At 34.5% G+C, this 23,637-nt stretch overlaps 1 protein-coding gene across 2 annotated transcripts in view; it reads right to left on the bottom strand.

Annotated features, from left to right (window-relative positions):
* Positions 1 to 23,637, bottom strand: part of PhKgamma (phosphorylase kinase gamma) — a 46,864-nt gene that overhangs the window by 12,596 nt on the left and 10,631 nt on the right. For both annotated transcript variants that reach the window (XM_085950128.1, XM_085950129.1), the window contains exons 3-6: positions 7,336 to 7,468; positions 6,052 to 6,203; positions 1,682 to 1,772; positions 801 to 830 (exon numbers count right to left, since the gene is read on the bottom strand). In XM_085950128.1, coding sequence (XP_085806254.1) covers positions 801 to 830; positions 1,682 to 1,772; positions 6,052 to 6,203; positions 7,336 to 7,468 — 406 coding nt within the window. The remainder of the gene's footprint in view (positions 1 to 800; positions 831 to 1,681; positions 1,773 to 6,051; positions 6,204 to 7,335; positions 7,469 to 23,637) is intronic.

Genomic DNA, 23,637 nt, shown 5'->3' on the forward strand with positions numbered 1-23,637 from the left:
ATCAGACATAAATAGTGCACACTAAACTTTGTCAGTCAAATAAATTTGTTTTCATTAAACGTGTAGATAGTATTTGTTAGTTTTTAAAATTAAATTAAATCCTGCCAAATCCAAGCCTTTGTAGATAATAGTCAAAAATTATTCGTTTATCTATAAAATATCTAAAATCATGCCATTAAACCATACATAAATTCACATGTTTTATAGATAGAAGAATATTTTTTATCGATTATGGTTTGGTTAGGCAGGGCTTAATGAATTTAAAAAAATTAACCAACACCACTTGTAATATGACATATTCATAATTCTATGAAAGCAAATAAATATGACTAAAGAAGTGTGCACTATTTTTGTTGGATCGCCCATAGCACACCTAAACTATTATGGTTTAGTTTAGCAGGGTTTAATCGAATTTTAAAAACTAACCAGTACCATCTGCAAATTGTATTCTTAGTTCAATGAACACAAATAAGTCTGACTGACAAAGTTTAGTGTACACTATTTATGTCAAATCAGCCTACCTCCACCCCCCGCATTGTATCGACATAAGTATGTATATATTATAAGTGTAGGTTCAATCAATAAAAGTTACTTACTTATATATGCTATATACTTATGATATTTACTTTAATACAGTAATTTGAACATGTAAGATACATAATTATTGAATGATACCATATATATATATAATCCATGGCTTGTTATAATAGATAGGATGATTCATGAGACATATAGGTATATTGCAAAAGAGGATTCATAAAATATTAATATATATAATATATATTATAGTAATTACTTACAATGTAAACATGATGACACCACAAGCCCATCTAGTGACAGAAAATGGTAAGAATAATTATTAGAAAAAACATTATGAAAACAGTATTGTGAAATTGAAATACATAATAATATATCGTCGCTTAAGAAACAACACCGCGGAAGTCAATTAATAAAAATTTTCAGGGGAAACAAAAAACGTCTCAAAAAATTGAAAATTGATACCTTTTAACTTATTTTTTTTTTGTGTTTAGTTAAAAGAAACATTTTTTTAACTAAACACAAAAAAAAATAAGTTAAAAGGTATCAATTTTCAATTTTTTGAGACGTTTTTTGTTTCCCCTGAAAATTTTTATTAATTGACTTCCGCGGTGTTGTTTCTTAAGCGACGATATGAAGTGAAAAATTATAAGGAAAAGTGATGTTATATTATAATATTAAATTTAAATGTTCTTGTGGTCACTCAAAAACGACAAATATTATATATTATTATTTTGTATTTTAATATTGTATTAAAATAAATAGGTACAAGATAAATACATTAATTAAAATATTTTTATTTAATTATATTAGATTCTCATTATTAAAAACACACAATTTTGAAATACCTCAGAAAAATAAAAGAAAATGATAGACATAGTACGATTCAACCTCACATCTGTGAAATGTGAATAACGTTATCCGAGGTGTTTCAAATTCCGACAATGGAATGACAATAAAAGCATTTACTCAAGACAGTGAAATATGTGAGATTGAATTCCATTTAGTCCAACAATTTTTCTTATACGAGGTTTCCGGTAAAAATATTTTCATCTCACATTCCGATGATATGGTGAAGCCAAACCATCGCTATTTCAAAAACATTTTTGGGACTTAATTGTAAAACCGATTTGCAGTAACTTACATGTCAACTTCCATCCCATATCCGGGAGCGTCGTCGAACATATTGGCTCTGAGGGTCTCGGGAGCTAGGTAACCAGGAGTTCCGCATAATTCTGCATCACAGCAACAACGCACGAAGGACAGAGAGAGGAATGTCAGCATTGTGAATCGTAATAAACTTCAAAAATAACCAGCAACTATTTATTGTGACTAATGATTTCATGAAATTATAAAGGTATGAGGCGGCGGTAGAAAGAGTCTCTTGGTCACGGCGTTGGTGAACCGATTATAGCCGGACCAAAGTAGTGAGATATATCACAAATTGTTCACCAACCTCCGACGGTATCAAGAGACGAAGACGTTGAATAATAAAATTTAACTGAGTTTCTTATTTTTAAGTTGGGCTGAGATGCATAGACTGTCAAGTTATGTTAAATTGAAGTAACGCCAAATTGTCATGCATATATCAAAATCACAGCTGCGAGAGTAATGAGTTAGTATGGCAACGTTGCATTCTCCTAACACAATTGTTGCCATTTTTTTTTTAAATTCAATTTCCTGTTAGTTATTCAAATATTTTTTTATTAACGTACAATGGTAAAAGTGTGAAAACAGCACAATATAAATATGACATTATTTTATCACAGTATATGAAATGTAAATGCACGCACGGCGTACCGTACAGTATTCATTCATTCATATATTTTTTTACTGACATGACAAGAAATTCATATTATGCCAATGGTGTCTGTTTATGAATGCATATATCAACAATATTGTTAAGTTTAATATTTTTAGTCTTTTGTATTTGCATATATAAGAATTGATACTCAAAATAATTTGTCTTTATTGGAAACAAGTAAATGAGTTTAAAAACTATTCCTGGTTATGTGGCAACGAATTTCCCCGATAAACTGCCGATTGGTCTTCCGTGACATTCTATGCATCTAGGCCTTAATCCATTTCAGTTGTAACCCAACGAATTACACACAGTGTACGGCAAAGCAATTTCACTAAGTTATTAAAACAATCAACACTTTGTACAAAATAGTACAAAAAAATCGCGCATGCAAAAATATAGTACAGTAATATAAAACTGAATAGCTCTTCTTGAAGATAACACTTTGTTTAAATGAATAATGTCACATGAACTTTGTTAAGTTGGCAACTGACTCGACTCCCCGCTCCTCATGAAGAGATAAGTAAAATGACACTGGCAGAACTTATATTGTTTCGCAAGTAACTCGACACTTGCTTTGTCCTAGAGTTTTATCTTTGTATTAAATAACTGGTCCATACAATATTGTACACATGGCAGTGAAACTAACCTGTATATATTATGTGAGTATTTAAAGGAGGCTTGACTAAAGAGAAAATGAGCTTTCATGTTATTGTGACTTATATTGTGGATTTTAGAATTATGAACAAAAACGGAAAAGGGTGAATTGATCATCACAATCAATATTACTGGTTATTTCCTTTTGTGAAAATGACTTTCACATGACAATTAAATAACCATACAAAAATACAACACTAATAGGAAGCACTCGAAATGGAAAATTTTACAAACCGGAGCGCTCGTTAATTTTCTGAAAATAGTAACATAGTTATCTACTTTTATATGTGTTTTGTAAAAATAAGTGTGTTAATTTGTTGTTATAATGTGGCCATTTTTAGCTTAACGGCCCACGTGCTCGTCGTAGGTCAAAATTGAGTTTTTATTGTATTTTCAAACCATGATCCTGGACACTCCTTAAACGTTGTAGATAATCTATTTATATAATTTTGAAGCCTTATTATCCTTTATAGTTATTTTAAACATTTGATGACTGCATAAAGTATTTTTATTACATAAAATAGTATTCTTTTAAACCTCTCGCTCTAATGTTTTAGAATATAGTCATATTTCGGTACATAACTGTGCAGTGGTGTTAAGATTTTTTACGTTTATTAATTTTTAAACGCATTTATGAAACCATTAGTATAATTTATTATGAGATAATTTTTGTAAAATATTCACGATAAAAAATTATATTGATAATCTCTGTGATCCCAAATTTGACAAGAATTAAGCATTTTATTATTCAAAAAATCGGCAAGACTAACACATTTGAAGATGATTTTAAAGATACTTATTATAAGCTATGTATTTGACCATTCAAGTGTGATAAACATCTTATGAATAATGATTGCTTTATAATAATTATTGACCTAAGAATAAGGTAGTGTTTTTTTGAAATACGCCATTTCTTTTGTCATTCCCCAGTGGTAAAGCTACAACATACGGCCGTAGCCATAAATTGACAAACTATAATTGAAGTAGGTAGTAAAATGATATTGACGCGCGTGTTTGAACATGCACCGTTTGAAAAAAAATAAAAAATAAATCGGTTAGGTACATGTTCAAACACGCGCGTTAACATAATTTTACTCCCTACTTTAATTATAGTTTGTCAATTTATGGCTACAGCCGTATGTTTTAGCTTAACCACTGGGGAATGACAAAAGAAATGGCGTATTTCAACAAAACACTACCTTATTCTTAGGTCAATAATTATTATAAAGCAATCATTATTCATAAGATGTTTATCACACTTGAATGGTCAAATACATAGCTTATAATAAGTATCTTTAGAATCATCATCAAATGTGTTAATCTTGCCGATTTTTTGAATAATAAAATGCCTAATTCTTGTCAAATTTGGGATCACAGAGATTATCAATATAATTTTTTATCGTGAATATTTTACAAAAATTATCTCGTAATAAATTATACTAATGGTTTTATAAATGCGTTTAAAAATTAATAAACGTAAAAAATCTTAACACCACTGAACAGTTATGTACCGAAATATGACTATATTCTAAAACATTAGAGCGAGAGGTTTAAAAGAATACTATTTTATGTAACAAAAATACTTTATGCAGTCATCAAATGTTTAAAATAACTATAAAGGATAATAAGGCTTCAAAATTATATAAATAGATTATCTACAACGTTTAAGGAGTGTCCGGGATCATGGTTTGAAAATACAATAAAAACTCAATTTTGACCTTCGACGAGCATGTCCCCCCTTAAGTAGTAAAATTATTTCTTCCACAAGACGGAACGACAGTGTTGCTGATTTTACGACCCGGAACGACACTCCGGTGCGCTCTTGTCCATTTCGAGCCCTGCTAATAGGTCGCTTTACGGCCCAGATAATATGTCACTAGAAAGCAGTGTCGAAGAGTGGAGGAGTTTGGCTGTTAAGATCCAACATAAATAGTGCACACTAAACTTTGTCAGTAAATCTTATTTGTTTTCATTGAACTCAGACTACAATGTGTAGATATTGTTAATTTTTAAAATTTAATTAAACCCTGTCTAATCCAAGCCATTGTAGATAATAATAGTCAAAAAATAATCATCTATAAAATATCTAAGACTATGCCATTATTGAATTATATATCATGAATAATTTTTATCTATTATGGTTTGGTTTAGGCAGGGTTTAATTGAAATTTAAAAAACTAACCAGCACTATCTGTAAATTGTAGTATTATTTCATCGAAAACAAATAAGTATGACTGAAAAACTGTGCACTATTTTTGTCGGATTGCCCGTAGCATATCTAAACCGTTATAATTTGATTTAAGCAGGGTTTAATTGAAATTTAAAAACCAACCAGCACCATCTGCAAATTGTATTCCTAGTTCAATGAAAACAGATAAGTGTGACTGACAAAGTTTAGTGTGTACTATTCATGTCGCATCTTAATAGACTACCTCCACCCCTCGCCACTGCTAGAAAGTCAGCCGTATAATAAATTATTTATTTTAATACAAGCCCATTCAATTTTCATACTATCGCTTCCAAAATTATTAGTTTGAAAATGCATTTGAATATGCATTCTTCATCGGGAGCAATTCGAAGTGTGATGTTCGAAATGAAAAAGCATTTTCGAGGCCAACTGAGTCGTTGTTGTTAGGTATCATTTACCGAATTTCACAATACAAGTCTTTTAATGACTTATCTCCTATTTTAAACGGCATAATATTTTTTCCTACCGCCAAAACCACGGTGGCCGCGCGGCTCAAGCGTTGGACTATAACGCCGTGGGTCCCAGGTTCGAATCCTGGGTCTGGCTAGTACACGTATTGTTTTTCAATTTGTGTGTGAGTCAGGGTATGGACCTAATAGGTTGAGCAAGTGGCTGACATCCATTTCTCGTAAAAAAGAAAATCTGTTAATACAAAACTCTACTCTGTGGAGTCCCGTATGATCCTATTAGGATCGGACATGGTCGAAAGAAAGAAGAAAAAAAGAAAAAGTATTGCAGTACCAATATTGAATATAAATGCGCCATAATTAAAGGTGGAAAGTCGTACAATTAAGTAAAAATGCATTACCGAATAGTTTCTCTCCGGGGTTGAGGAGTCTGGCGAACCCAAAGTCTGTGATTTTGACATTGAGCTGGTCGTCCAGCAGGATATTCTCCGGTTTGAGGTCTCTGTGTACAATCTTCTTGTTGTGCACGAACTGCATACCCTCGAATACTTGCCTTGAAAAATAACAAATTTATATTATTTTTATTATCATCAGCACTGGAGATACGCCTATCATCGCTAGTCGTGTTAATCCACTGCTGCACGAAGGTAACTATATATCTATTTCTGCCGAACTGATAAATACAACTTTAACATCAATAAAAACGTCATTAACTTGATGATTTATGAAACAAAGTATTTTACAATATTTGCGTTATTTATATTAACAGTTGTTTCAGGTTATAGATCCATCGTCAGAGTGATCCAAAGATAACCAATCTTAAAAATTCAAGCAGTGAAGAATGAAAAAGACATTAGGAGTTTTGAAAGCAGTTTGATTTTCGAATCAAACAATATTATGTGTTCATATTGGTAACACATTCATTACTTTTTTCCATTGGCAGCCCCAAAAACAAAATGGCGGCTCACGTTTTGGTTTGAAGTCCGTTGCTATATAGCCTACTTTACGAGATTATTCATCTTAAAAATTATGGTCAATGTATCACTTTTGGTTGCCTACATAAATATAGAAATTACGATGCTCAGGAAGATGCTTTTTCTACCGCGAAATAACATTCATAAATTATTTCGATATCCTTCTACATTCTCCATGGCTTTAATCAAAAGGCTATCAGTGGGTCTATTCAATACACAAGGCGGCTATCTACGGTAGTTTATCATATTTATGTATTGAAGTATTATAATTATTACAATAAGTTAGCCGTCTAAACTGTCAAAACTGTCTATCTCCCTCTAAAAGTTAACACAGCCAAGAGGGGCTGTTAAAACATATAACTTTTTGACAGTTTAGACTTTAGACGGTTAACTTATAGTAACAATTAACCGCCTCAATACAAAATATGATAAACTACCCTAGATAGCCGACTTGTGACCCACTGACATGCACACTTTATTACAAATTCAATAAATTGTAATCACATTTGTACACGTATTTCGTCTGTTTTTCATTACATTCTGAAAAAAATATTATTTCATTATTTAATAACTCACAAACATAAAGTATACTCGCACAAACAATTGCAATTGGGTAGCTACAATTTTATTTTTAACTGTCGATGTGAACAAAGGTTAATGCAATTTTAGTTGACTAACAAATTGTGAGAGCATGTCTCAAGAAAGTAATACCTCATAATGTATCTAGTTTTCTTCTCCGACAGGGTGACAACTGACGTCAGGTAATCGAAGAGCTCTCCATTCTTACACAGTTCGAAGACCAGAAAGATGAAAGTCTCCGATTCAAACACATCCTGGAGTTCAACTACAACATAAACAATAATTCAATTAGTATGATTCAACATGTTGCAATTATTTTTCCAAATGCCAAATAGTGTTGGGCAAAGTGATGCCCTGGTATGCCTGTTGTTTAAAAGAGATACTGCATTGGAAAAGAGCATATGGGATGTACACATCAATGCTAATGCGTCAAATACATTATAATCACGTGCTGTCCACAGTAAGCTGCCGCCATGGAAAAAAAAAATTATAATTTCGTTTTTCTTGGTACCTATTTAAAATGTTATCAGATTGATGTTTTGACCTGTAGTACATTTTGAACCTTTAAACGAACATTGTCAGTAAGGTTAGAAAAGTCTGCCGAAATGGTCAGAACAACAACGAGGTCACCTCACGCGTACCGCACTACATTGGCAACCGCATGACTCAATGAACATTTTTTATTATGTTCTGCATGCTTACACATTTTCGATTCACATTCACATGCGCCCTCTATTTTTATTTTTTCTCTCTATGGATTTTCTATTAAATTATTATCTGTTTGGTTTTTACATCTATTATCTATAGTCTGCTGGTTTGGTTCTGCACAAAATATTATCTATGGATGCAATATCGCAAGTTATTTTAACGTACGCACACGTAAAAACTGTTAGAATTAATTGAAATTACCATGAAAAATGAATAAGAATTCAATAATAAAATACTAATAAATTAGAGTTGGCACTTTCCATAATTGAATTTATAGAGATAGTGGTCATTCAAATTCTGCGGAATGACGTGATCGTAATGTAATCGGTAGTGTTTGCCGGCATGGATAAGTAAATTTAGATTATTACCAGTTATTTTTATTGTACACGCTGTGATCGCCCATTTTTGTTAAAATAAATACGTCTCCGCCGACAAAATCTTGTTAATTATTAGTTTCGCCCACACCTCAACTGTAACACTAGGTATTTAATTATTAGTTTCGCCCACACCTCAACTGTAACACTAGGTATTTAAAAAAACACATGAATGGAGTATTGAGAATCAAATAGTTTGATTTTTTTGAATATCAACTTACTGTTACTAGTTAGTATAGATTTTAATTTATTAAACAGCATTTTATTTATTACAGCTCCAATTTTGACTAAAATAATTTTGTAGTCGATGACTAAATTTGAAATTAAGACAGTTAAAACTATACAAAGGTTAAGTAAAGTTAAATTGGAATATAAACCAAAGGTGACACGTGAAATAAAACTGATAATCACAACAAATATTCTCCTACAATAATAGAGGTAATATACTTAAGAGGGGGAGGCTCTCGTGGTGCAGTGCGTAAGGCGCTGGCTTTTCAGAAAAATGCGACTCTGTTCTTTTATTATTTTTGTTTTAACACTACAGCATGTCGTGAGGCCCAATAGGCAATGATAGAGACCTAGTGGCACAGTAGTAGAAGTGGAACAATCACAAAAACATCCAACCTTTGAGAAATTACCATATATGTATTGTGACCTCACCGTGATCGAACCCGAATCCCCGGGATGTGAAACCAGTGCTTTACGCATTGAACTACGAGAGCCGCTTTTACACGGATGGAGACTCATGCTTCCAAATCACAAACTGATTCATACAGGTGAAGATATCGATTTGTATTCTTTGCCCTCTTTGAGCAGCCCAGCGCAAATACGCCCACTTCTAGAATCACTGACTTTCCACAGAACAGATTAATAAATACAATTCCGATAGGCAATACCCCAATACACTACATTTTGAAGCAGGGTTTGAAATGTGAGTGTCCTACTAAAATGATCCACACATTACAGACATGCAATAGTATCTTTTGCAACCTTTAAATACACCAATATTGAAGGAGCGTCAGTGCATAAAACGAGAGCAGTTGTCAGAACGAAGGACAATGTTAGAATGGCATATTCTTGACACCTTGAGATCGGTTGCCTGTTACTCCACACCCATTAGGTTCCCTTTAATTCTGTGTTCCCTGCTTTTATCTCACTGTCAGAAAGTAGTGAAGGGTGGAAGTAGGCTGTTAAGATCCATCATAAATAGTGCACATTAAACTTCATTAGTCATAAGTATTGTTTTCATTGAAATAAGCCTACAATTTACAGATGGTGTTGGTTAATTTTTAAAAATCTATTAAACCCTGCCTAAACCAAACCATAATAGTTTTGGTACTCTGGGCGATACGACAACATTGTGCACACTTTATCATTCATACTTATTTGTTTTCGTTAGATTAAGAATACATATTACACATATTGTTGGTTTATTTCTTGAAAACTCATCACTCCCTGCCTAACCAAACTATAATAGATAAAAATATTATTCTATCTATAAAATATGTATCTATATAATTATATTATCTATATCTAATGACTTGGTTATTTGCAGGGTTCAATTGAATTTTAAAAACTAACCAATATCATCTATTAATTATTGTAAACTTATTTAAATGAAAATAAATACGTACGACTGAGAAAGTTTAATGTGCATTATTTATGGCAGATCTTGACAGCCTACCTCCACCCTTCGCCACTGCAGTGTCAGGCATATAATATATAAGCCGGAAGATGCCGATAAATATAAAAAAAAAATAAGATTTTTTTTTAATTGAATTTAATAATGATATTATTATGACAGATTTATTACGAGCTGTCACTGAAAACGTACGTGCTAGATGCTGTTCCAACAAACAAATTTAATGACATAAATTGGCAAATATTTAGTATTGTCTTCTTTACAATCAGTCGAAATGCTTGTGCGTATTTATTGTATCTACGAGATAAATGAAAATTTCAATAGATAAAATACATCGGAAGTTACGACAGGCACCATTCAATTGCTTCGTTTTGGAACAGAGACAATTTTATCGGTATTTTTATAATCTATGAAAATAATTATTTGAAATTCGAATGAAAATAGATCACATTATTATTAACAATGTAGGTACCTACCTATTTAAATTTCGAACGAAAACGAAGTTTGCCGATTTGTATAATATAGCTAAAGCGTCAATTACCATTGAGCTTCTTTACGAGCTGTTTGTTGGCGAATTTATAATCTGCCTGTAAAGTCGCATAGTGTAATCATCGAACAAGCTAACATGTTCGATGATTACACTGGGCGACTTTACAGGCAGATTATAAATTCGCCAACAAACAGCTCGTAAAGAAGCTCATTGAAGTTAAAGTCCCTCCACCAAACCCGCCCCGTACCACCCTCGGTCTTAATCGAGAGTATCACGGGACCCGTCAATTGGTGATGTGAAGCATCTAAGAATTGGCCTGGGAGTGTCCTGGGAGAAGATGCCCAAGACTTAGATTGCTACGCTCAAAGTGAGCTCTGACTGAGTTTACTCTAATCTAATGCAAAGTGCCAGGGAGAGAAAAAGCACATGGAAATTACTAAAAAGAAAATGAAGCTACTTGTTTATTAAATTAAAGAACGAAGCTAATCATACAGGCAGCAAAATTTATGTGAAGAGATCTTCACGCCCGTAGTAAGACGCCGCAAATTTAGCAAGAAAGAAGCTCAATGTAATTGAAGCTTAACCCGATTAACGTAATAAATAATTGTTTAATTTTTAATGCATAATAATATTATAAACACACCCACGAAGGCCGCGCGGCTTAAGCGTCGGCCTATAGCAGGGATGGCCAGTGCGTCGATCGCGAATGTATTTTTTGTCGATCGCCGACATAATGATAATATTGTACTATTTCTTGTTAAAACGAGTCAAAACTACTCGATGTTCCAGCTTTTAAAATCCGCTAGTTCTTATCTCTTCTCTTACAAATCATTATCAAGAAATACACTCATGCGAAGAACACAAGTGCCGAGAACTTGGAAGAAATTCTACAGGAAAACATTAATAAAATAAATGTAAATTCCTATCCTTGCAATTTGACGAGTCGGTAGATTACACGGATATTGCACAACTATGCGTTTTTATTCGATTGGTTTTTAAAGACATGTTTGCTTCAGAAGCATTATTGGTACTGTTCGGGTATGAGGAATACAGCGGAAAACACATTTTGAAAATACCCGATATACTGGATTATTTGTTAGTTTGGGTTAGGTTAGGTTAGGTTTGGTTAGGTTAACTTAACAAATAATCTAGTTTATCGGCTATTTTCAAAATGTGTTTGCCGCTGTATTCCTGATAACCGAACAGTACCGAATTATTAACACTTTTACCAATGGAGGAACGATCCAAAAGAGAAGATATATTTAATGCATTTAAGTCGAAAAGTAATCGTACTCGATTTCCTATTCATAAACTAGTATCGGTAACGACTGATGGAGTTCCTGCTATGGTTGGGAATCATGTTGGGTTTATTACTTTATGTAAAAATGTACAAGATAGAAACAGAACAGACAAAAACAGTACCCACTTTTATCAGTTATCATTGTGTTATACACCAGCAGGCATGGCTCCCACAAGGGGGGGGTCTGACAGGGCTCTAGCCTGAAGGGAGCCCGGCGTAGCGGGTCGACCAGTTAAGTAAGAAAAACACAAGCCACAAATTTGCTCGAATAGTAAAAAAGTCGCCTGCGGCACTATTTTCCTCAAGGAATATTTAAATTTTAAAATACATGGCTATGCGATGCAATCAGATGTGTTATGATTATTAATATTATTAAATCATAATTCGTATTGTATAGAATTTATTTTAAGTATGTTTCCTGGCGAAGGGTTGCATCTTTGCTACTACGAAATTTCCAATATTCGATATACAGTTATGTTTACCTACTTAATTTTTTTAGAAGTGAAAGACATAATAATATCACTTAAGTTCATATATTATTGTCGTTAATTCGACGTTTCTGTATCGTTATTATTTTTTTATAAAATATCTGTTTTCAAAATACATACAATTTGAATTATAAAAAATGGGTTTATAATGTTCTCGCATGATATAATTACAAGTGATATCAGTAGATCGCCATAAATATTTTTTCAACTAGTCGATCCTAGAAAACAAAAGTGTGGCCATCCCTGGCCTATAGCATCGCGGGTCCCGGGTTCGAATCCTGGGTCTGGCAAGTACGCAATATTGTTTTTCAATTTGTGTATGAGTCAGAGTGTGGCCTTAATAGGTTGAGCAAGTGGCTGACATCCATTTAACGTAAAAACAAAATCTGTTAATAAAAACCTCCACTCTGTGGAGGCCTGTATGATCTTATGGGATCGGACATGATCGAAAAAAAATATTATAAAACGTACATAACTAAAGACGCAGAAGACAAATAAAATATGTCATCTTCTACAGCTACACAAAGGGAGCCCAAATAGTAAATCAAATAAACGGCTATGAAAGCTTAAAGCAAATCTTCTATGGAGACTATATGCATTATTCAAGTAAAAAAGGACTCGTTCACCAGTGGCGAGGGGTGGAGGTTGGCTGTTGCGATTCGACATAAATAGTGCACACTAAACTTTGTCAGTAATACTTATTTGTTGAAAATGATTCTGCGCGGTGTAGTTCGTTTTTTTTTCCGGCAGGCTATCGTTCTACTGCGCAGGCATCCAACAAATCCAAACTGTCACGTGAAAATTCAGAAGCTTCCGACCATTTTTGATTCATGCATGCAATCTTGCAACTTGCAAGATAATACAAGTTTACACGTGCATTTTCTTGTTAAGGCCGCAATAATACGTACTGTCAGCAGTAAATCCGTGCACGTGTAAACAGGGTATACCTAATAGGTACCTAATATAACCGTCGAGCTAACTGTCATCGATTATTGATTGAGTTATGCACGAAAAATATGAATTTTATTATTCTGTTTGGTCATGACTCTAGGGAACGATCCAAAAGACATTTCATGATCGGGAAGGCGATCGGCTGGAGAGTCTGCCGGTATAATTTTAGCAAGGCTATACCTCAGTTGAGGACGTATCCGGAAATTTGTACGTAAACAGTTCACCGCAGGACACTTATTCGTGCGCCGCAGTACGTGAAACATGAGTTTGTGTAACATTTAATCAAATAACGATTTCTTCGTTGAACATTTCACCGTGGAGTATATTTGTACGTATGCTACAACATGTGGCGAATTTTATGATATGTCTTTACTAGGTTAAGTAAGGTTAGGGTTAATCTGATTGGAACAGTACTATTTGCAAACTATCGCCGCATTTTGTAAGATACGTACAAATGTATTCCACGGTGAAATGTTCAACGAAGAACTCGTCATTTGATAACATGTTATACGAACTCATGTTTCACGTACTGCGGCGCACGAATAAGTGTCCCACGATGAACTGCATACGTACAACATACATGTAAACGGTTGAGGCATGGTTTAAAAAGATCGTGGCTAGGCGATGCGCGGATTGTGCAAATGACACGTGCCGAACGAAATATAATTTGTCATATAAATCCAACATGCGTCCATTTATTGTTCTGTTAGTAACAATAATAATATATTCATTGACATGTTTTCTTTTTCAAGTAAATGTGTAACGTTTTTTAGTCATCTTTACACGATTTAAGAATTAATACCCCCGTCGCCATCACGAAACAAATTGACGTGTTCACAGCTGGACGTTCGCTCTCCGATTGCCAGCGAGACAGTGTTGCCAACCGTACATAATTATAGTATTTGTACTATAATTTTGGTCCGCGTAATATGTACGATATAAAACAGGTATAGTACGCCCGACATACTATAATTTTGAATATCGGAAAAAATATGTAAAAAGTACTAAACTTTCGATATTTCCGTTCGATAAATTGGCGCAAAGTAGGCTAGATTTCGCAATATAAGAAAATTTAGAGAACTTGGAAAAAAAATTGCTCGAAAAATGTAAAAAAATCCCTTGAATGGTTTAAAATGAAATTTCTTGAATTCTTCGGTAAGCTTTTTTGGTCGGAAGAGGTAGGTACCTAAATAAAAAGGGGTCTCGGAGTTTCTCAAATTCTCCGTTATTATTTTTCTGAGAAACAAAAAACCTACACATTTTCAACAGATGACAATGCGTACTATATATTTGTAGTACTCTGTACTATAATTCCACAATGAAAAGATGGCAACACTGCAGAGAGTCCAAAATTTCGTCGCACCTATAGTTGAAAATTATTTGCCGTTTCACTGAAGTACAGTCTTAATACGCAACTCCCCTAGAGTTCAAATTCTTTGGTTACAAGTGCAGATTCATAAGAATCATAAGCAAAGATGGCCATCAATGTTTCTTTGCCATTAGAATAACAAAATTGTACAATCAGCCTGAGTGAGTCATAATGAATTAGCGCCAATTCGTTTTGTGTCTGACAATTGACACAAATTACTCATTAAAGATCGAACGATGTTTTTTTGGAGCACCACAAATTGCATAATACAATAAAATAACAACAGTTTGTTGAAAAAACAAAAATGTTAACGAGGTCAGGAAAATGAAACATAAAAATAAACAACAAAAACATCACCAGAAATGCAACAACGGCGCATTGTTGACTGGAATATTGACTTGACTTTGGATCATCCTTCGGTATTTATGGGGCTCACATACGTTTAGCATTATCCCCTTCGTCTCTATTTTTGGTCTCTGGTGAAGGTTTCTCTGAGTTTACGTGTGCGCTTTTACTACGGGTCTTGAGGAGGCCCGTTTGTTTTTGGGTCTTGAGGAGGCCCGTTCGGGTCTAGAAGAGACTCGGGTGAGGTTTTTAGATCCTCTCTATTGCAATGGGTGTTGTTTTCATAATGATCTTAGTTAAACGAGAAAGATTTTAACTAAAACTAAAAAGAAGAGAGCAAAAGGAAAGCTTAGAGAAAACTCCCCTTCCCCCCCTTAATTCATTCAATTCCCCCGGCCACTTGGACCCGAGACACCGCCCGAAACACCCACACACCCGATCCATCCACACCCCCCCAGCATCGCACACCCAATCACCGACCATCATCCGTCGAGACCCTTCGGCATCTGACAGTTTTGTTCGACTCTGAGGGAGGAGGAGTGAGAGCCCAGCTTCAGGGCGTTGTTCCCGAATATTTGTTTACCTTTGTGATATTTTACCTTTGTGATATGTACTGTTACCTCTCCTCCCAGGCACCTAAGAGGAGGGAGGACCGACACGCTGAATAATAATAATAAGAAATAGACACAGATCAATGTCAAAGGAAAAAACACAGGTAGATAATGTTAGGTGACTGCAGCACACGTTTTTTTATACACAATTTATTATACAATTACATGAAAACAATTAAAAATTGTATAAATACTGATATGCCCCGCACTACACTCGGTCTTAAACGAGCGAATCACGAGGCCCTACGTTTGTTTGGTTGTGAAGCGTCAGTAGTTTTTTTCGCATGGGAATGTCTCAGCAGCAGATACCCGAGACTAGAGTTGGGTTTCGGGAATTTCCTGACGGGAATTCTCGAGAAATTTTCGAGATTTTCCATCCCGAATCTCGAGAATCTTTTCTCGGGATTCGGGATTTCTTTGTTATCAAATATTAATTGAAATCACGATTTTCAATATGAAAAAAGTGGACAGAAAACACAAATCATTCAAAGACTGATCGGGGCATCACAATTAAGCCAACGTAGACTCAAAATGAGCGCAATTTTTGCAACATCAGGGAATTTTGTGTTTCACAAGCGTACGCGATTGTCAGACGCAGCGATTGGCAGTCTGTGTTTTTTGTAATTCTATTTTAATAAGTAGGTACTTATGTTTTGAATTATTTTTGTTTTCCTACATCTATTTTGTTTGTCTTCTTACATAAATAAAGAAAATCATATGGTTTTCGAATTTATCTGTTTTTTCACTGATTTTAGGATTTTTTTTTTTTTTTTTTAATTTCCGGATATCTCGAGAATTCTTTTCTGGAAATCCCGAATCTCGAGAATTCAAAATTACATCATTTCGGGAAATCCCGAATTTCGAGATTGAGATTTTCTCGGGAAATACCCAACTCTACCCGAGACTGAAGTCGCCACGCATTCAAGTGTGGTTTGACGTGACTTCACTATTTCTTCTATGTTCCTCTGAGGCGGACGAAACCGGTCCAGATTTATTAAATAATACAAGTGGAATAAGTACCTACTAAAAAAATTGCGTTTTATTAAATTAATCAATGATAACTTTATTATGACTCATTCAAACAGAGATGCCCATGGGAGAGGGGAGCACGATGATCTAACAAAACATACCTAAATGCCTCCAATTAATAAATATATAAGTACATATTATAAAAAAAAAACTAAGTTAAAACAATACTGGCAGACTATGTGAAGAGTTGTAGATTGTACTCGGTCAAAACCAAATGCCGCCTATTCGACGCTTGCATTCTGACGGTGCTGCTTTACGGTAGCGAATCATGGTACCTTACGAAGGTTCAGAGAAACCGTATACTGAGCTTCGAAAACAGATGTTTGCGACGAATACTGGCTTGAATACTGTGTATGACTTTAGGAGCAACGAGGAGATAAGAGAACGCACCAAGCAGCCTCTCATCACGCTGAAAGTGAAGAGGCGACGTTGGACCTGGCTCGGCCATGTGCTGCGGATGCCAGAAGAGAACTTCAACCTGGCTTGCCTGTTTTCAAGCCGACCAAATTCCAGCGTCCTGGAAGGCTGCTGAATACAATCTACAGAGTGTATACGGCGGAGCTACGGGATGCTGGTTTGACCTGGAACGAAGCAAGAAGACTGTCGAGCGACAGGGATTCTTGGAGGCACCGCGTGGTGTCCATATGCTCCAGTTAATGGGCGGATATGGCCAAAGAAGAAGAAGAAGGCGAAGAGATCTTCACGTCAAGAGTCGTCTTCAGACGAAGCAAATTTGACGACCAAGTCGTACGGTCCGGTGTTTTTTTTTTGAATCACTATTATTTCTCGAAAATAACACACATGCCATAATAATACGAGTCACAAAATCAGTCAGTACCTCGGGCTTTCAAGCTATTGATAAAAATCGAAACAGTACCTAACATATAAAAATGTTCGAGGTCGATAAAAGCATTTCATAATATATTGTAAGCATTAAGCACTAGGGATGTTTCCTTTACTCCTGACATTTCTGGCTCGTTACAGAGTCCATTGTAAAGAGATAACTTGTACAAAATGTGCTGTTATATGGATAGAGGCACCGCCATCTTTAGATTAATAAAGCCTGAGCATAACTTTTTGCGCAAGCAACGAGTGGTCCACAGCCATACTATTTATTGATAACGTACCTGCAGGCAGAGTTTGGTATTCTATAATGACTGAAGAGAATAAGGCCCGGCGTGTGAGATCGACCAGCCAAGTGAGATAAACACACATCACAAACATGCACTAATAGTAAAAAATGTCGCCTGCGGAGCTGTTTCACTTCAAACATACTAACATTTAATAATATATGGTTTTGTCATATTTACAATTTTTGATTATTTTCGATATTTGACATGTCCATTTGTGCATATCAACATAAAAGTGGGTGTATTAAAAATACGAAAAATCGCTAAAAAATACCCTTAATTTTACCTCGAACACCGTTTGGTATATTATGCAACTGTAGATCGTCACATTGCCTTTAACCTTAGCGATAAGTAGGGGGCCCGCCAAAGACCCTAGCCTGGGGGCCTGCTCCGGGATGTGTAACGACAGTTTCCAAAATTGGCAGAACGGTTAACTGCGCTAATAAATAACCTACACAATAAACTAGTGTTCCGTTGAAATTTCCGGGTTTGCGAAGTGTTCCATTGCAGAAAAAGTTTGGGAAACCCTGCTATAGACAATGACAGATCATATATTTATAATAGACAACGGGAGGGGCGAAAAGTAGGACCCAGTCGTGTAATGTATCGGCTTCATTCTTCAGTGGGCAATGATAGAGGACAAACATGGTGACAAATCAAATACCAAAAAATAATATTGAAAAAATATTAATAGAATAAAAATGTTCACCACCGAGGTTGATTGATTTCGACATCACGGTATCCAAAGCAAGACTACTCATCAAAAAATATGTTTACAGTTTTGAAGTAAAAATACGATTGTCAAATTCCAAGTAGGTGAGTGAACAATCGCCCCTCTAATGTATCTTTTTCAATAGCTGTATGCTTTCTCAGGTAGGGGTACAGGTGTGTATTGCCGTAATACGACGAAATTTGAACAATATTATTGAAGTATAACAGGTATATTGTACGTACATTTTTGACGAAAAATAAAATTGACAAAAAATGTTGTTTTTAATGGATTTGTAATAGCCATTTTCAAGATAGTGTGTATAAAAAAGTTTTTCAAAACTCTACACTCCTGTTCAACACTCCCATGATGCCTCCAGGCGCACACACATAGGTTCATAGGTACAATGGTTGGGGAAGGGCTCCATTAAAAAAAATATCCATAATATTCTTTAATTGATTAAGGTGGTGGGTGGGTATAATAAAATCTATCCGTCGCGACTGACTTCCATATTTAATTCGCCTACTATGCATAGCATCTCGTCGCTTCAATCGCGGAATACAACACTTTTGTAAGTACATTCCCCATATCCAGATACTCCGCACTTTAAATCTAGCGATAAACACACGGCCGGCAGGTATAACCAAGGGTATACAATTCAGCCCTGCAAGACCAAACCATAATCTATAAAAATATTCTTCTATTCTCTGCCGATTAGGCAGGGGAGGGGTTTAATTGAATTTTAAAAACTAACAAACAGTGGAAGGCGTTTTTATCTCAGACAGTGTTGCCATCTTTACAAAGTGAAATTATAGTACAGAGCCTCCAAAATTATAGTATTTGGGGAAAACATATAAGTAGTACACATTGTCATCTGTTGAAAATGTACCAGGTTTTTTGTTTCTCATAAAAAAATAACAGATAATTTGACAAACTTCGAGACCCCTTTTAATTAAGATACCTCTTATGACCAAAAATGCTACCGAAGAATTCAAGAAATTTCAATTTAAACCAAAGTCGAGGGATTTTTTTACGTTTTTCGAGCAATTTTTTTTCAAGTTCTCCAAATCTTTTTATATTGCGAAATTATAGCACTTTTTACCAATTTATCGAACGGAAATATCGAAATTTTAGTGCTTTTTACATATTTTATCCGATATTCAAAATTATAGTATTTTGGGCGTACTATACCTGTTTTATATCGTACATAGTACGCGGACCAAAATTATAGTACAAATACTATAATTATAGTACGGTTGGCAACACTGATTCTCAGAGCAGCCTTGGCAAATAAATCTCAGGATCTAGAATGCATTTAAAGCTAATTCACTCACTTTCAGCTCACTCTTTTGGACATATTGTTCGGCGCAGACCTGACAACCTGGAGAGACCGGTGGTTTTGAATAGCCTCCAACGCGACGTAGAGGAAGCACGTCAGTGCGCTGGAGCGACCAAGTGAAAGAGCTTACTGGGGGAGCCATCACTCTGCCCTGAGAGAAGCAGATGACTGAGAGAGGTAGAAGGTCTTGGTCGCTCAGAAGATGACGGAATTTCAAGGTGGTCACGATCCTCAGCCACGAGGGAACGACCAGAAAGAGATTTAATTATTAGTTTTAATATTCCTTCTTTTTTCACTTTCACTTTAGAGAAGGTTTACGTCGTTGACTCAGAAATAGAGAACGGTTATAAGTAAGTTATAAGTTTCAGTCATTTCGTCAATTTCAATTATGTTTTTTTTTATATTAATAACCATGCCCTTGCTTTTTCGTATACGGTGGTTGGGTGGGTTAGTTGCATTGATGTGGGGCTAATTAGGTTCCTCCATTTATGTCTTTAATTTTCTTTATGGCCAGGATTAAATATTTTGTATAGTGTTCTTGAGTTGTTCTATTGCTTAGTACTTCGTGAGGCTTTTGGAGGTCAATTTCATAATTATGCTGTCTACATCGAGTCCTGAGAGTCCATCGCCCCTTTTCTAGTATAGGGCAGTCGTTGATGACATGCCACACAGTTTGAGATGTGTTGCCATCACACGGACAACAGTCATCATCCCTCAATTTAAATCTTTTTAGATAAGCTCGCACCGCTCCGTGGCCTGTTGGTATCTGTGTGAGTTCGTGTGATATTTTTTAAGTTCCTGGCAAGAGTGATGGCACAGTTTATGTTTGGAATAAATTTATGTTATATTACCGCTTTGGAAGATAAAAAAACGTTTGACTAGCCCAGGAGTATTTTGCTATGTGAAATCGAAAACTACTGAACTAAATCAGAATAGATTATCAATTAAAATTTATGAATGGTGACAAGTTTGTATTGTATTTGATTTCAATTAAATGCCTATAAAACAATACATTAGTAGGTATTGGTTCAATATTATGAACAGAACAATGATGCCATCAACATAAAAAATAATATAAGTATGTAATAAAAATTACTTTTATAAGATTCTATTTTCAAATAAAATTGTTTTTAATTTGCCAAGAAAATAATTTTACGGCTATAAATTCACTTACTTTCGTAGGTGTCTAATAATGTTTTGCCTATGGCGCCTAATAATAAATTTACAATTTATCGTTATTATAGATAGTAGCTAATTTATCAATTAACGGTTATCTATGTTAAGTCATTATTCATCATAATTATGAATGGAGCCTATTATTTTTACTTATCAAAAAAAATATATATTATTTTAAATTTAAATAGAAAAATTCCCAATGTAGTGAAGTGTGAGCAAAAGGGTATACAAACATAATGGGAAGTGCGTTACCTTCTAGACGAGGTTGTAAGAAGGTACTATTCTCGAGTGTGGAGAAATACGGGATAAACTTAAACGTTAAAGAATTTATGTTATTTTCATTATTTACATCTATATTCATAATGTACATTAAAGTTTTTCATGTTAACGAAAGGCACTGGTAATATTTGATGTTACTACTTAAAATTGCATTCAAAGTATTGGTCTATGGCAACTGGCTTCCGCATTGATTTATGATTTAATGAAGGTATGTCTATTAAATGCATTAATTGCAATGTCCTCAAATATTATCAATATTGAATGCGTATTTTGTTTACGTGACATACTTATGCATATTATGATACAGATTTAAATATTGAGAATAACAAAAATCCTTCAGCATGAGTTTAAGTTTATCCCTACGCTCAAGAAGTGTACCTTCTAACAGTCACACCCAGAAGGTAACCGACCTATTTCTCTTATTTTTGTGTTCCCCGATTGTTATTTTTAATTCCTATCATGCTGTGGAAGTCTTAAACTTATAATTTGTAATGTCCTCTCATCTAAATAAATAATTTTTAATTGAATTATACCTACAGGTCTATTCTTAATACCATTCACTTTAGCACGTTTCCGTTATTTTCATTGGTCCAAATTAACATGGAAGGCATTCCATAAACAAAACAGTTATAGGCGGTTATCTCCAATTCATAATACGGCAAAAATTTAGATTGGTAGACATGTCAGTCAAATTCGGATATGTTTGTGTTGCCGAACCCAAGTGGATAAGTGAACACAAGCGTCTAAAGCCGAACCAGCGCCATCTAGTTGGTAATGAGCCGAACACAAGAATTTTGTATTGACACGTCAGATATATCCACATAATCTACAATTTTATTAGTCATGTCATTGTGATTGCAGTACAACAGTCGGATCTTGCATCTCAATTTTCAATATGTAAAATGACAAACTCAGTCTCATTCTCAAAGTTAGCACGGCCAAGAGAGGGGCTGTTAAAACCAGGGAACTCAGAAATAATGGGAACTGAAATACACAACGGGTAAGGCGATAGCAGGTAACCGACTCGAGTAAGGAATAATCCGGGATAAACTTATACACGTGTTAAGAATACGTTTTACGTCGAATACTAAAAACTGCTCTCGGTTTATGCATTTACGCTCATTTAATGTTGGTGTATTACACACACTATTCCACGTGCATAACGCGTGCTTCATTTTCGTAGGACACTCACACATTCAAAAGCCTGCTTCACCATGCGGCGTATTGAATATTGCCTATCGGTATTCTATTTATTATCTGTTCTGTGGTTAAAACCTTTTGACAGTTCAGACGGTTAACTTTTTTACATAATTAACCGCCAGAATATGTAAAGTGATATTGTGATATATAGTTATATCACAATTAGCTCTTTTTGGATGTTAAGTGGTATGTTAGAATAGGCCTGCTAGTTCAAAGCAAATGTTAAATTGTGTTATCGAATTAGTTTCCCAATTTATTATTATGCAAGCATTAGAAATGTTTACATTTTAGAATTTTTGATGACGGGTTCATACATTAATCACAGATGAAAACAAAATTAAGAGTAAATTTAAAAAAATATTTTACATAGCTATTCTATGAATGATTTCAATATTATTATTGATAAGAAGAAATAATTCTTTTCAATTCTTTTTAATAAAATTATTTTAATACCTACTCGATAATGATAACAATACCTACATAAAATGAGAACAATGTAACCATGTTTTGTATTATTTACAAAAAAAACCAGGCAAAAATATTGACGATGAATGCATCTTTGAGAACTTTATGACACGTTGACCTGAAGTCAGTAGCGAAGAGTAGAGGGAGGCTGTGAAGATCCACGATAAATAGTGCACACCAAACTTTGTTAGTCATATGTATTTGTTTTTATTGAACTTAGATTACAATTTACAGATTGTGTCGGATAGTTTTTAAAAATCAATTAAACCTTGCCTAAACCAAACCATAACAGTTTTGGTATACTTTGCGCGATAAGACAAAATTCTGCACACTTTTACATTCATACTTATTTGTTTTCGTGGGATTAAGAATACATATTACACATATTGTTGGTTATTTTTTTAAAATTCATTTCAAAAATATTATTCTATCTATAAAATATCCAAAGTTATGTATGATTTATTACATAATTTTAGATATTTTATATAGATAGACAAGTATTTTTTGACTATTATTTATTTAGCAGGGTTTAATTGAATTTAAAAAACTAACCAATACCGTCTGTAAATTGTAGTCTTATTTCAATGAAAACAAATACGTATGACTGACAAAGTTTAGTGTGCACTATTTATGACTGCTCTTAACAGCCTACCTCTACCCTCGCCACTGCCTGAAGTACACCGATGGCGCTGTCTTAGTCGAAATGTCTATCGAGGGCATTCAAGTGACAATCAACAGGCTACATGAAAGCTAACATGTGCAGAAAGCATCTAACTCGATACTGATTCTCCTCTGACCAGCAATGGACAGAACCATCATAGTGTGTCAA

This window comes from Rhyacophila brunnea, unplaced genomic scaffold, assembly GCF_057557595.1.
Source record: "Rhyacophila brunnea isolate RB1 unplaced genomic scaffold, BYU_Rbru_1.0 scaffold_23, whole genome shotgun sequence".
Classification (NCBI taxonomy): domain Eukaryota; kingdom Metazoa; phylum Arthropoda; class Insecta; order Trichoptera; family Rhyacophilidae; genus Rhyacophila; species Rhyacophila brunnea.